Source organism: Pelobates fuscus, chromosome 2 (genome assembly GCF_036172605.1).
Source record: "Pelobates fuscus isolate aPelFus1 chromosome 2, aPelFus1.pri, whole genome shotgun sequence".
Lineage (NCBI taxonomy): Eukaryota > Metazoa > Chordata > Amphibia > Anura > Pelobatidae > Pelobates > Pelobates fuscus.
The window spans coordinates 126,166,792-126,183,448 of NC_086318.1; the positions used below are offsets into that span (position 1 = coordinate 126,166,792).

The following is a 16,657-nucleotide window of genomic DNA, read 5'->3' on the forward strand; positions in this document are numbered from 1 at the left end:
GCCGGCATCTGAAATATCTGTCTCTATACTCCATAGCCAGTGCTGCTGGGGATTTATCATAGCAAGTGCTGTAGTTGCTATGAGTGGAGAGCAGAAGGACTGCCTGTAGGAGGTCTGGTTTTGTTCTCCGTGTCAACCAAACTTTGGCATAGAGTCTATGCCGAAAAATAGCTTGACAGGTGAGAAAAAACAACCTACTTTTAAATAGTTTCTTCTCCCAATCTATATATTTGCTATAATGGCTGCTAGCATAATTTATAGCGCACATTTTATGAGCACAAATGGTTTGGGGGTGACAGGTCTCATTTAACTACAAATCCTAATGCTTATGAGAACCCAGGAGTTCTTGAAACAAATTAAGCTTTGCTCACATGAAGTAATGCAGATATGTTTTGTTCATTCTATAGCAAAACACAAGCTCAATCAAAGCAAGGATTGGGTTCTCTACAGTATATTTCAATAAACAGATACAAATCACACAGTGCTTCCAAGATGTATTTGTTTCTGCCAGCAAAGACTAATGACGTGCAGGGACTCCTCGCTAAAGGAAAGCTATTTTGTGGGGACACCTCATTAATTTGAAGACAGGCTCTTGTTTTCAGAACTGTCACATGCTGGCACAGCGTTGATGTCCTTGCAGTCTTCTTCTGAGGGTCTTGCAGATAGCGTAGCTGTCCCAGCAGACTGACTGAGCCCGGCACTTTGAAGTTTCTTTATTTTCATCCTTTGCCTTCTAGCAGCCTGACTTTTTTTTCTCTTTAAATATCTGTTTTCTAACTGGAGTATAAAATCTTCAATCATCTCAACCTACAAACAGCATCAGAACGCAAACGTTATTTATAAAGAGATATTTATGCTCCTGCCTACAGAAGGAAGACATTCTGTTTACAGTAATAAAAAAATATATATATATATATTGTATATAATTAAAGTTATATTTTAATTTAAAGTGTATTTCTCTTTAAAAGTTTTCTGCTAAAACTATATATCCCTAATCCTCCTGGGATTCAATTACTTTGCATGTGTGAAAGAGAAAAGCTTCAATTCTTTGAATCTTACAAACTGGGAATTAGAATTTATTACACCACTGTCCTAAATGGCAGTGAAGAACAACCACTTAAAAAGGAATGTATGATGAGGAATTAATCTCTGGAAAGTTTTTCATATCAAAAGAATGCAGAGAGTGAATAGAAGCTAAAAGAGAGGATATTATACAAATTTATTTTCATTCATTAAACATAATGGCGAGTTCACTGTCTTCTCTAATCCAAAAACTGAACAGAAACGGGTAAGAAAACATACACATTACACACCTCTCTCTCTCTCTCTCTCTCTTAGCTGTAAATTAATTTATAATACCTTTTCCAGAGTTACCCTTTGAGTGGTGCAAGTGGAGCAACCATGGTACTAGCTCTGGTTTTGCAGGCTTTAGTGCTGTGATTGATAAATTCATAGACTGGAAGAAGTTGTTCTTAGTAAATCATCTGCACTCCAGAGTTCACATCTCACATGGTAACGTGAAGCCCATCCCTCTCTCCCTCTGAGGTAACTACAGGAGGATACATTGTGTGTGTAAATGTGTGTTAGAGTGTTCAAATGTTTTGCTAGTTTTGTTGGTGTGTGTATCAAGCTATGCATGGGTAATTTTGTATGTGTGTTTGTGTAATTAGATGTTTGGAAGTGGCTAGTTATCTTTGTGCTGCTAATCATGTATGTGTTTGTGAGGACATTGTGCTCGTTGAAGAGCTAACTCAAGGGAGAAGTGCTAGTAGAAACAAAACTGAAATGGGACCAAAGGGGTGAGCATCTCATTTTGAAGTATGGATGATCGTGGAATAAATTATGATAAGTTTTAATTTTGCATGTTTTCAGCTTTTATTGAATCAAGAAAACACATTACCTGTTTTGATAGCCTATCATGGTCCATTCAGAGATTAATTTGAATAATTGCCTGGTGGTTTGGATCATGCCCAGAGCAGAGCTGCCATGGGCTGAGTTTTGTCCAATAATTTCCCTGCACAGCTAAGAACTGTTATTCAAATTAATCTCTGACTAGACCATGATAGGCTATTTGAATAAAAAGCATATGCTGTTTAAGACAGAAATTGAGCCAACCTAGACCATCAGTGCTGGATTAAGAGCCTAACGGGCCTGGTACTGATGACTATGATGAGTCTAATTAAAGAATCTTCATGATAGAAAGCACTATAAAAGACATACGTCTGAATCTATTATACCTGGTTGAGGTGGTGCTTGAGAGACATATGCAGGATACATTTTAAGCCTACATATACCCTATATTCAGGTGCTCAAAGTGTAGAAGAGCAACATTTCAACTGCTGCAACATTTGTTTTGTCAAGTTTTATACTTTCCTGAATATAGACTGGTTTGGACTGAACCCGATTCCTTGCACCCATGTGTGGTTGGTAGGTGCTGTTGTTATTTTGGAGTTACACATGCCCTATATCAATCTCGCTTTTATATCTCTCAGCCCAATCTATCTGTCCATTTTACAAGCTCTCATTTCCTCTCTCACTCATCACAAACTCTGAAACCTCTCTCCTCAGGACTCTCCTTTGTGGTATTCAACCTGGGACGGAGAAAGAGGTGGATGTAGTGAGTATGGCAGAAAAGGGTATATGCAACACTATCACATGATAACAGGGTGACAGGGGGATGTTAAAATAAATGTACTTATACCTTGCCTTTTCCACTTTGCAAATCTCTAACAAGAGATAGAAGCAACAAGACCATTTGCAAAGTGGAAAAAGTAAGTGGAAAAAGTAAGTGGAAAAAGTAAGTAAGTTAATTCATTTTATTTAAGGTTCTAAGCTCCTACACACAAGCTTCCATAGACTTATGCTATGGATGTACATAGGGAGTAGAAGATCAGTTTTTTCTATATACTTCTGCAGAAAATTGTATTTACCGAAGCCTGCATTTGGCTTCAGTGTCTCAAATTGGAGATTTATGTTCATAGGCAAGGTTGTCTAACATTTTAGAGTAGACTGATATATGGAATGGGGTGGGGGGGAAGGAATAAATCAATGATAAAAAAATCGCAAGTTGTGCTATGATATATAAGGCATTTTTGTCCCACACGGTGAGTGTTTAGGGCCACATGTAGCTTTCATATCTCTCGTACTTGGATCTGAGCTAGCAGAACTGCACCTTTTAATGTGTTTACTGGTTTTATATTTATTATTTGTAGGCAGGCAATGGATGTGTAAGCAAGTAATTTTCATAAACCATGAAAATAGTTATTCTGACACAGATTTATAACAGCGCATTCTCTTCTCCTGGACATTATGCTGAAAAAGGTTAACTCCATGCAATGACATTTAGTGTTGCTTTTAATCAGAGCTTCGATAAAAATGTCCTGGGAAAACTTTAGAGTCATCTGCTGATTGAGACTTTATAGGTGAACCGCTGATTGATTTAGTACGATCTTTCCTGGAAATGATCGCTTACAAACACTATAAGGCTCATATGCAGAATCTCCATTTCCAATGCATCTTACTTTTCTTTTTTTGTTTAATATATTTACTAAGGCAGCAATGCATAACCCATAGCGAACATTCACTGCAGATATAATGACATTAATGTCTGTATTTTAAAATAGAATAAAAAAGTTAAGTATTGAAGATAGCTTGTTTACTACATAGGATACTGTAATATACAGATTTATTTTAAATAGACTATGGAAAATATTTAAACCTCCCATTTATTCAAATGCTTTAAACTGAGGTAAATTGGTAATACTGGGCATAGGGAGTACTATAGCAGATACAGAGGTACAGTGCAGTGTTTATTTTCAGTATATATGTAGTGCATCACTAAGACTGACCTGGTTCAGCTTTCTGGTGAGCTACATGACACAAATCAGGCTGAGGATGGCCACCCTGGGGACAGAGGTGGCAGCACTGGAAGGCTGCGTTTAGGCCTTGGAGGCCACAACCCAGCAACACTCCAACCAGCTCTACGCAGCAGACCTTGCCTTGACTGGGGGTGATACTCCTTGCGCTGAGATGCCAATTGGAAGATCTAGACAACTGTGGCAGGAAGAGTAACATCAGACTGAGGGGGGCTCCCAGAGGCCCAATGAGTTGAAGACATGGAAGCACTACTTACCTAATGTTTCACGCAAATCCCATTGAAGGAGCAGATACTGGCAAAAGCACAAATTCACCCAACTTGCGACTTTAAGGGTTCTCATCCCTTTGACTCTCCCTATTGGGCAAGGAGGTCTCTGAGGCCAATCACCTCAGTACTGCAAGAAAGATGTATTCAGTATATGTGGGGGTACCCCTTTAGTCTACAAGCAAAAGGTAATAACAATCAGTGGATACAATTTAGGTGGCAAAACATGTGCTTAATTTCTTGCAGGATATGGGACTACCACACCAGTGCAGGACTGGATTAAAACATACTTTGATGAAAATGAAAACAATGAGACATCACCCCTTGGGAGGGGGCTCTTACTAAGTGTAGCTGCTCGTAAAAAGAAAGAATGTCTAGTGACATTAAACACAAGTATTAGAAAAAGAGTCCTGACACTCCAATGTCTTCAGGCACCTTTTTTTAGAACATGTGGAACACTGCAACGTTTCGACTCCCAATGGAGTCTTTGTCAAGCAAAGACAAAGACTCCATTTGGAGTCGAAACGTTGCAGTGTTCCACATGTTCTAATAAAGGTGCCTGAAGACATTGGAAGGCCTGGACCCTTTTTCTAATACTGGTATTTATTATCTTCTGGGCTTGAGCTGGCCCTTGGTTCAGTTAAGCAACCTGTCTTAAGCAAATTGAGTGTGGTTCCTTTTCTATTTTTCCAATTTAACTAGTGACATTAAATGACCTTACTGTGCAGTAAGGATTGCTATTATTATCTAAAAAAATGTAACTCAGCAATGTAATGGTTAAGTCTTAAGTTAGGACAAAGCCATATGTTGCCTGTCAATCAAGGGTAAACAAGACGACTTTATACTCATCCTTTCAACTCTTCTGGAGCTAACAGACTCAAATACATAGCATTCGAACCCGATTCCCGGATGCTTTTGCAAAGAATTTCATTCATACTACAATACGGCCTGGTTGTCGGGTGAAATGGTGGACGCACCTCTAACCGAAGAGGAATTGGCTAGAGCTATTAAGGTGTCCAGAAAACTGGCAAAGCACCTGACCGCGACGGTTTTTACATTAGGCTATTACATACATTTTGCACTGTCCTGATCCATATAGTGATTAAATTCTCTGATGGGAATACATTAACAATGGACTAGCTCTAGGCTCACATCACCATATTACCCAAGGAATGAAAGGACTCGGAACAATGTGCTAACTATAGGCTAAAATCATTATTAAACATAGATGTAAAGCTTTTAAAAAAGGTGCTGGCCAAATGCATGCAGCCATTGATACCACTCCTATTCTACCCAATCAATTAGGGAGGCCAGGGACAACACATTGCGACTCTTAGCAATTCAACATCTAGCAAGAAAACATAAAACTCATCTGTTGCTGTTATCAACAGACATGGACAAGGCTTTCGTTTGGGTGGACTGGGAGTTAATGAAAGTGACCCTTGTAGAAATAGGTTTCAGGCCAAAACTCCACACGTGGATTGTATTTCTCTACACTTCGTCTAATGCAGTGTTTCCCAACCCAGTCCTCAAGGCACACCTACCAGTCCAGGATTTAAGGATTACCCAGTTTTGTCTACGGTGTTTTTAGAAAAAAAAGAAAACACACCTTAGACAAAACTGGGTAATCCTTAAATCCTGGACTGGTAGGTGTGCCTTGAGGACTGGGTTGGGAAACACTGGTCTAATGCACGCATGTGGGTAAATTGCTCCCTCTCAGCAATGGTGCACATCCATTCCTGAAGGCAATGAGCCCAAACCCAAACGTGATGGGATTCAGATCAGGTGACTCTGAAAATAAAAATGTCAACTTATGCCGACTATATGTTATTATTTGTTACAAACCCTAGAATCACTTTCCTAAACCTAATGTTCCAGGAGTATGGCACAATATCGATTTAAAACTCAACATGACTAAGTTTGTGGTGCTCAACATAAGGGCCCCATGGGAAAATGTTGAAATGCCTGGCCACGAGTTCCCCTTCCACTAGTGAAATAAATGAAGTATCTAGGGATTTGAATCACATCTGATCTCAACCACCTATAAAGAAAATAAATAATTTGACACTCCTCCATACAGTACAAATGGATCTCAAATGCTGGATTTACCCTCACATTTCATGGTTTAGGAGGATGTCGGTCTTGAAAATGAATACGTTGCTGAGACTTCAATATTTGTTTTGGCCGAGTACACGATAGTCTCACTGAGGGGTTCTGGGGCAAAACGTAAGGAGATGTGGTATCCATAGGATACTTACAGGACTCATCAGGAGGGAGCCTCAGATTGAGTAGATAGGTCAGAAAATTAGATGATACAGAAACTTCTAATTAACTCGCAAGGAGGTGGGTATGGGGTTGGGATAAAGGGACAGAGTGGGGTACTTTCTATATTCTGTCTCATCTTTTCTCATGCCCATAACTTTTCTTTACCAGTATTTCTAAACGAAAAGGATTGTATCAACTGAAAATGCCATTAGACCAATAACAGGAATGATCTCTTGTCTATTTTCTCATGAGACTGAGACAAACTAAGACATTATTCTATATTAACTATGATTTTATTAGTTAATATTTTATGAATATGTATGTTTTGTATCAACATTATTTCTCTATATTTTATAATCTATCAAATGCAATAAAGATTGCAAAATAAATAAATAAATTAAGTATGAGTGTACTTAAACAGAAAGGGAGAAATTGTAGTAAAATAAACAGATGGCAGAAGTACCAAAAAGGCCTTGGTCACAAATGTTTTGCATCTCAAAAAACCCTTGGTCCTTAAGGGTCATATGTATCTGTCTGATGTATGTTTGTTCCCAGCCTATTAACTTCTACATTCTCACATAGACAGAGGTGCCTGCTATTGCAATGGTGTGCAGACAGGGTAATGCTGTGATTGTTCTGTGTGAACCTGCAGGAGCAGGCAAATGTGGCTGGGCAGCAGTTGGTGAGATAACAGGAGAATGTGACCAAACATGACTGCTCAGACAGATAAAAATAAAAATTCTAAAATAAAAATAAAAAAAAACAATACTTTTTTTTAATCCTTTCACTAAATGTAGTAAACTTTTAAAAAAACGAGAAGGGAAAATTTCATGACAATTGTCTTTTAAATATGTCGGCTTGGACCCTTGTGACTGTGTTCCTTCTTTCATATAATCTTTTCAGAATCGGCCCCTGAAAGCATTCTTTCACCCACCCCTTAGTTTATTGGTGTGAAATAAATTACACAATAACTACAGCAAAGGTCATTGTGTACAAATTATTATTGCAACCCAACAGAGTTTGGAAATAGGGGGACCACACAGGGGGAGGGGAATTAGAAAAATTATGAATTAAGAATTTGGCATCTACTTGTTCAGCTCCTGTAGTCTGTAAATCAGTAATGAGTTTTGCCGCATCTCTCTAAAGCGTGGTTCTCAACTAAGCCTTTACGAACCCCCTGCATCTTATGTGTACATGGACGACTGCTCTGCAGCACAGAACTAATGAACAGTGTCCGCTCTTTTATTTCAAATAGGGAACATTGTTAAGGTATAAGATTTCTCTGTTCATTTAACTCTTTCTGTATAGTACCGGACTTATGAGACATATGAAGGAGTATGAGCTGACAATAAAACACAGTGTCTGCAAGATGCACCCACACTTAGCATTTACTGTACTAAGAAAAGAAACGTCAACTCTCTAGCTGTTGCTATACATAGCATAGTCAGACCATGCACACAGAGTGTACTAGAAAACACGGTGCTGTGTTCTATTTGGCAATGGGCCGTAGAAAATCGTTTTCAGAAAGTTACATTTTTTTTATTTTTTTTTTATCAATTTGGAAACAGAATTTGCTGGTACTTTTATTTGTTACAGCGATTAAAAAAGTACAAAATTAAGTTATTGTATGAATGAAGGTCTATTATTTTATTTTCAATAGAACCCCATTTTTTTTTCTTCAGATTTTCGATGTCAGCTAAACTTTTTAGTAGATATCAAATGGTGTTAAATGTGTTTTCGTTATGTGATTTTATATTATTATTGCTATCGTATTATTATCAGAGCTGGAACGACAAACATGCTGGAGTGTGACTGCTTTATATTATTCTTTTTATAGAAGAAAATCCAGTACTCTGTTAAGAGAGCATTTTAAGCTGTTTTGAACAGGTACAAATCTTCCACCATCACTAGGGAGTTGGTAAGTAGCGTTCCAAGTGCCAGTGGAGTACTGCAATCATTTTGTTTGTTTTTGTAAACTGTATTAGGAAAAAGTTTTTCACTTTACAGAGTAGTAATTAGGGTTTTTGGAAAATATATTTTGGACTGTAGAATTTCACCGTCCATGTACCGGTAAGCAACCTGACCTCACCATTTTAATAACTGCAGATATGCAATTTCCCAGAAGAAAAAAAATAGGAACAATACTGTATTTATCCAAAAATACACTGAAATTAATTTTCACTTTTCTTATTGAATTTATGTTGCATCTCTTTGTTGAACTGTCATTGCTTTAAAACGTTTGTGAAGAAGAAAACCAATTGCTTTAAAATGTGTCTTGATTGTTTTTTTCTCCACCATGCTTAAACTGGAAATAATATGGAAGAAGATTTATTAAGTAAAATCAGGTGCTATAGGTGAAGTGCTACTTGTTGAGAGATATTTTATTGGTTTCTTTTGTGATTATTTTTTAGAGTTATGGGAAGGACACAGAACCCACAGCAAATATTACTCTTTTCCTACCCTAACTACAGCAAACCAAGATTTGACCCATGCTATCTGTTTAGAAATGCTGAATTAGGGCCAGACAAGTGTTCTGGATTGGAAAGACACTTAAATGGATGAACCAAGCACTACAATTACTTCATCTTAATGAAGTGATTTTGGGCATAGATGCTGCCTCTGTAGCCTCAGACTATTATATATTTAATACATGTATATATTTTGTGTCCTTTCTTTGTCAGCATACAAAGCATGCTGATGTTGGTCACTTGGTATGTGTAAATTGTGATTATGCAACACATGTAGTGCTTTTAAGAGGACACAGATCACCAGGGCTGCAGCAGGGCAATAACGGTTGTCATGGGCCCGGCAGCCCTGGGTGGGTGGATGAACTGCACAGGGAGTCCAGGGACCCATATTCCCTATGTGCATATATATATATATAGCAATTTTCGCACCTGCGGGCCTGGCTCTCTGTACACCGCAAAGGGGCCCTGAACACTCCATCTCCTCTTCCCAACTGCTCTTCTCTCTCCAAGTCTTGCGAGCTACCCGGCCGTCAGAGCATTGCCACGGGTTACCATAGCAATGCTCTGCATGGCTCACGAGACTTGGAGAGAGAAGAGCAGCTGGGAAGAGGAGATGGAGTGTGCAGGGACCCCTCTGCGGTGTACAGGGACCCCTCTGCGGTGTACAGGGAGCCGGGGGCCACACTATGCCACCAGACCAGCCCCTCATAGTATGCAGCCCCACAACAACATTTACACACACTACATCCTTACACAAAACGGAAAGGAAAAAGAAACCGTAGGACGAGAGAAAATAAATGAAAACTCTTCCATGGAAAGTTCACACCAGTGGGACACTCCAGGGGTGTCCTAGGGCATAACCCCAACTAGAGATAGAAAACAAAAAAATGGGGGGCGGGGCCTGATCGCCGGCCGGATCAGACATGTTTTGTCTGAGCTCAGGCCTCTGAGCTGGAAAATCGGTGCTAACTGCGGGCCAAAAGCAGACACCGACCTGAGATCATGATTATGGCATCACTCAGGCAACAGCGATCCAGGGGATACCCGATAGGACCCCCACCGGCACCAAAGTGGCCCGATCGAGGCCTGAGGCCTCCAAGCTTGAGCTTGAGTGAGATGGCCGCTCTCCCAGTTCTCCGGCCGGCGCTCTGCCAGCCCCCCCTCTGGACCGGGGGGGTCATCCCGGTCTCCACGGGCGACCACCACTGCATACTGCAACAACTCCACTCCGGTCCTGCTGAGCATTGAGGTCCGTGCGGTGTACCCCAAGATGGCCGACTGCCATCTATCCGGAGCACGATGCAACATGGACACCGAGCGCAGCAACCCCACTAGCCGAAAAGGAGAACCCTGTGTGACATACTAGCATGGTGCTCATAAATCGCACAGCCAAAGATGACACAGCGGGAGTGCCTTGCAAGCTCTCAACCACCCCTGGAACATGCCCATCCGATGGCAAGCTGTAACCATAGCAGCCTCCAGGTATTAAACCTACCCTTACCGCAGCGGAAATCTCCTGGAGAGAACTCTGGGCCCACCCTGACAGAACAAGCCTCACCAACAATCAGTGGGCCTGCGCCGGGAACATCATCCCCATACACCAACCTCACAGTGCTACAGCTTACAGAGTACAGCACCCAGAGTCACCCAGCAACCGGGAAGCTTGTCGACGACGGTCGGCGGACACCGCGCCACTTGGCGGGACAATGGGACCCAGTGGACTTCTTGTGGTACTATACAGGGACTCTTCCACACACCTAGGCATGAGCTGTGTTCCCCCGGACTCTCATTTTTTGCTCTGCCGGAGCTGGCGGTCACCCCAGCCGTTTATGCTAAGATGCACACCGTATGCTGTACCACTCATAGCCTCATTAGACGTTGCTGTAGCTAAAATTATCAATAAGAATGCATGCACCCTATCTACGGTTGTTGTTTTTTGGTTAAGTTTCCTACCTATGGACGGAGACAGCACGGTTATGCCTGGTGGTACCCTATTTCTTTGCTATCACTCTTGGTTAAGCTAGAGACCTCTAAATCTAACACAAATGTCAGTTTGCAACTCAGAATAAGTTCCTTATCGGTCATAACTAGTAACTGACATCTGGTGTAACTTTTGCTGCAACTACTTTACTTTAACCCCTTAAGGACACATGACGTGCCTGACATGTCATGATTCCCTTTTATTCCAGAAGTTTGGTCCTTAAGGGGTTAAACTATAAAATGTGCTATGCCCTGAAATGCCAAACAGTTACTGTTAAATGTTGAATGACAAGTTGTCACTGGCTGTTGTGGCATTGCTTGCCTCACTGTATTTCTCGTGCACAATAAAATAAAGAATAAAAAAAAGAACAAAAAATGTTTTACACTAATTTCATTTAATGTCTGATTGCTACAATAGTATCCTTTAAAGAGCTTTACTTAATTAACACAGAACTGTTTTAAATATCCAGGTTGCATCCTTTCACTTTAGTGACTGGGTGCTTTTTTTGCTTTTTGTTTTCTATTTTTACACAAACACACACACTACATCCTTACACAAACACACACACTACATTCTCTATACACACTACATCCTTACACAAACACAAACACACTACATCCTTGCACAAACGCACACACACTGCATTCACTATACACACTATACTCACTATATCCTTACACAAACATGCACTCTGCAGTCACTGTACACACACTACAGCCTTACACAAACACACACTCTGCAGTCATTCTACACACACTACATCCTTACACAAACACACACACTACATCCTTACACACTATACAAACTATACTCACTATATCCTTACACAAATACACACTCTGCAGTCACTGTACACACACTACACCCACTACACAAACACACACTCTGCAGTCACTCTACACACACTACAGCCTTACACAAACACACACTCTGCAGTCACTCTACACACACTACATCCTTACACAAAACACACTACATCCTTACACAAATACAAACTCTGCAGTCACTGTACACACACTACACCCACTACACAAACACACACTCTGCAGTCACTATTCACACACTACATTCTTACAAAAACACACACTCTGCAGTCACTATACACACACACACTACATCCACTACACAAACACACACTCTGCATTCACTATACACACACTACATCCACTACATAAACACTCTGCATCTAATACACACAAACTCTACATACATTACACAAATACACACTCTGCAGTCACTGTACACACACTACACTCACTACACAAACACACTCTGCAGTCACTATTCACACACTACATTCTTACAAAAACAAACACTCTGCAGTCACTATACACACACACTACATCCACTACACAAACACACACTCTGCAGTCACTCTACACACACTACAGCCTTACACAAACACACACACTCTGCACACACACACACACTTACACAAATACAAACTCTGCAGTCACTGTACACACACTACACCCACTACACAAACACACACTCTGCAGTCACTATTCACACACGACATTCTTACAAAAACACACACTCTGCAGTAACTATACACACACACTACATGCACTACACAAACACACACTCTGCATTCACTATACACACACTACATCCACTACATAAACACTCTGCATCTAATACACACAAACTCTACATACATTACACAAACATACAATCTGCATCCACTATACACATCCCCACCTCAGCAAACCCACCACTTTTAACTCAAGTAACCACACCAATCTCATACCCATCTCAAGTTACTCTTCCTCTAAATCCGCCTTCAATACTGCCCTCTGGAATGCACACTCTGTTGTCAATATTACAAAATCCACTGCTGTCCACAACCTCTTCATCTCTCATTCCCTTGATTTACTAGCCTTAACAGAAACATGGCTCTCATGCTACCCCTGCATTTTTATCCATTGGTGGTCTTCAACTTCAACCCACAACCCAAGATACTCTGAATGTAAAGGTGGTGGTGTAGGGATTCTCCTCTCACCTCACTGCTTTTTCAAACCTTCCCTCTCTTTCCCATCATTTGAAATTCATTCGATTTTCAAACCCTTCTCTGCTAACATTGTCTTTATTTATCGCGCCTCTGGTTTCCCCTCTCCTCTTCCTTGACCACTTTGCTGCCTGGCTACCCTACTTCCTCTCTTCTAATATTCCATCACTAAATCTTGGGGACTTCAATATTCACATTAACCCATCTTTGACCTCAGCAGTCTCTAAACTACTTTCAATTACCTCCTCCTTTGAGCTATCACAGTGGGCTAATTCTCACACCCATGTAGCTGGCAATACCCTCAACCTAATTTTCTCTTATGCATGTACACAGTATCTAATATCTGCAAAACTTTCCTCTCTCTTATTATCACCTCTTATTGTTTGCTCCTAAGTACCCCCTAACCCAACAACCTCAGCCTAACCCCTCTCAACTCAGGAGGAAACTTAATTATATTGAGGTCCAGCAGCTGTCAGCTGATATTGATTCACAACTGCTATCCATCCCTTCCCTCTCCTGTCCCTCATTGGTCATCTCCACATATAACACTACCCTCACCTCTGCCTTGAACGCTGCAGCACTGCTCCAAACATGCACCTTGAGGAAGACATGCCCCCAAATGTGGCATACTAAATCAACACACTACCCGCAAAGATGCTCCCGTTATGCTGAATGCTCCTGGAGGAAGTCTCGCACCCAGGCAGACTATCTCCATTATAGATTCATATTGTGTTTATACAGCACAGTCCTTGCCCTCACCAAGCAGTCATACTTTTCCTCTCTCATTAGTTCATACTCCCGCAATCCCAGGCATCTCTTTGACACCTTTAACTCTCTTCTTTGCCCTGCTGTGGCCACCCCCTAAACTAACCTTACAGTCAATAGCCTTGCATGCTACTTTACCGACAAGATTGAACAGCTAAGGAAAGAATTCTCCCCACCTTGCCGTTCTCTTTCTCAACCACAAGTAGATCATGCCTTTCCTACCCTTCAGACTTTCTCCCTGGCTACTGAACAGAAGGTGGCTGCACTTCTCCTTACCTCTCGCCACACCACTTGCCCACTCGATCCTGTCCCATCTTACCTTATCAGATATCTCTCCCCTTGTCTTGTGCCTTCCTTAACACACATCTTCAACTGCTCTCTCTTTTGGCATTGTCCCTGCTGACTTTAAACATGCCACTGTAGTACGTATCCTGAAAAAAAAACATATCTTGACCCGTCCTCCCCCTCTAACTATCGTCCCATATACCTGCTCTCTTTTTCCTCAAAGCTTCTGGAAAAACTTGTCTCACTTCCTCAATTCCAACTCTCTTCTTGACCCTCTTCAATCTGGCTTCCACCCTCTCCACCCTACTGATACTGCTCTTACCAAAATTACTAACGACCTAATCGCAGCTAAATCCAAAGGCCACTACTCCATACTAATTCTTCTTGACCTCTCTGCTGCCTTTGACACCGTTGCTCATGCTCTCCTTCTTCAAACTCTTAAATCACTCTACCTCTGTGACTCTGTTCTCTCTTGGTTTTCCTCTTATCTCTCTCAATGCTCATTCGGAGTCTCCTTTTCTAATGATTCCTCCTCCCCTCATCCTGTCTCGGTTGGAGTCCCACAAGGCTCTGTCCTTGGTCCCCTTCTATTTTCTCTTTATACTGCTTCTCTTGGGAAACTTATTACCTCATTTGGATTCCACTACCACCTGTACGCTAATGACACCCAAACATATCTCTCTTCCCCGGACATCTCCCCTGCCATCCTGCAACGTGTCACTGCTTGCCTTTCTTCCATCTCTGACTGGATGTCCTCCCACTTTCTGAAACTCAATCTCTCTAAAACTGAACTCCTTGTCTTTCCTCCTCCTAATACGGATCCTCCTCTTTCGCTCTCCCTTCAAGTTAATGGTATCCACATAAGTCCATCCTTGCAAGCGCGCTGTCTTGGCATCATACTTGATTCTGGCTTCACCTTTGAGCCAGAATCCAGTATGTTGCCAAATCCTGTAGATTCCATCTTAAAAACATAGACCGCATCAGCCCCTTTCTTACACAAGATGCTACCAAGGAGTTTGTCCATAATCTAGTAATTTTCCGCATGGATTATTGTAACCCTCTCCTAATTGGTCTTCACAAAAGCCATATTACCCCGCTACAGTCTGTAATGAATGCTGCCACCAGACTGATTTTTCTCTGTAGGTGGTTCTCTCACACCTCACCCCTCTGTCAATCCTTACATTGGCTTCCTGTATCCTATAGGAGTCAATTCAAAGTGCTAACTCACACCTATAAAGCACTGAACAATTCTAGCCCCTATTTTATCACAGATCCATAGGTATGTCCCTTCTCGGTCTCTCCACTCTGCCCGTGACCTTCTCCTGTCTGCTGCTCGCACCCGTACAGCCAATTCAAGCTTGCAGGACTTCTCGCGGGCAGCTCCCTTCCTTTGGAATAGCCTGCCTACCCCAATCAGACTCTCCCATAGTCTTCAATTGTTTAAGAAGTGCCTTAAAACTCATCTCTTTAGGAAACCTTATGGCCTCCCAGAGTAACCTCTACCTTACATACCTGTCTCTTGTTCTCTCCTAAAGGGCAGCACTGTACTCTCTTCTCCAGCTCTGCTTCACTCCAACCTTAGTTGATTGTTATTTCCTGTCCTAATGTGTTTTATACCCCACCTCCTATAAACTGTAAGCTTGTTCGAGCAGGGTCCTCTTCAACCAATCATTCCTGTAAGTTTTCTAGTTAAATCCCCCCTCTCATAATATTGTAAAGCGCTATGGAATCTGTTGGGGCTATATAAATTGCAATAATAATAGTATGTTTTTTTATTATTATTAATTAGAGTGTTCCTTTAATTTGTGAGGATGTCATTTGATAGAGTGGGGACATCATCCATCAATTATGTGCTTATTTAAAGACTTTTTCCAAAGACTGTTTGTGTGCATGCATTTCTAGATGTGTTTTCCCTTTAATGGCCACGAACATCACAGTGACACATATTGTTAAACTGATATAAATTCACACCAGCCTTGTGTCACCTCCCATACCAATTTCATAACTATCAATATTATCAAGTATGCAAATATAGCTACATAGGAGAAATTCTGTTTAATTAAAAATGTTTAGAAATGCAAACACCAAATGTATTGAAAGGAAAACACCAAGCAACATAGCCACTACAAATTGCTGTAGTGGTTATGATGTCAGGAGTCCTGGCAAACCTTTCCATCCCACCCAATGTAAGGAGGCAGCATGACCTCTGGGAGCTACTCCCTGCCTCCACTACCATGGCACAAACTTTTGTTAGCTACCCTGAACTGAGCGCTCAAAAAACATTTGATTCCTTGCAATGTGGGGTGTTGGGCACTCGAGGCACCATTTACACTAGAGTCACCTGTAGTGGTTATTGTTCTTGGAGTGTTTCTTTTAACCTTCTGAAACCCACTCCTTAGACTTCAAATTATGAAAACAGCTGCACACGTACAAACTTCAAAGTATAATACTATTCATGATTCATCTTTTTTTAATTTTATTGTGCTGATTGGAATTACTTTTCCAATTCTGGCCTCTGGCTTAACATACTAACAATGTGCCTGTAACGATGTATGTCTCACTTACAAAACAGATATTGTGAGTTAAATATTTACCGTTTGCTAGGCTTGTTTGCATCAGTGCTGAATTGAAACTGCAAAATGGATAAAACATTCAATTCAGAGCAGGAAAAATATTGAACATATCTTTATTTATGAAGGGCTGGAAGAAAATGTTCCTGTTAGTTGCTAGGATACCAGCAATAA

The 16,657-nt window shown here is 41.0% G+C and overlaps 1 protein-coding gene across 1 annotated transcript in view; it reads right to left on the reverse strand.

The window, feature by feature from the left end:
* Positions 1–573: 573 nt before the first annotated feature.
* Positions 574–16,657, reverse strand: part of SPATA16 (spermatogenesis associated 16) — a 416,620-nt gene continuing 400,536 nt past the window's right edge. The window contains exon 9 of the mRNA XM_063441689.1: positions 574–807. Coding sequence (XP_063297759.1) covers positions 574–807 — 234 coding nt within the window. The remainder of the gene's footprint in view (positions 808–16,657) is intronic.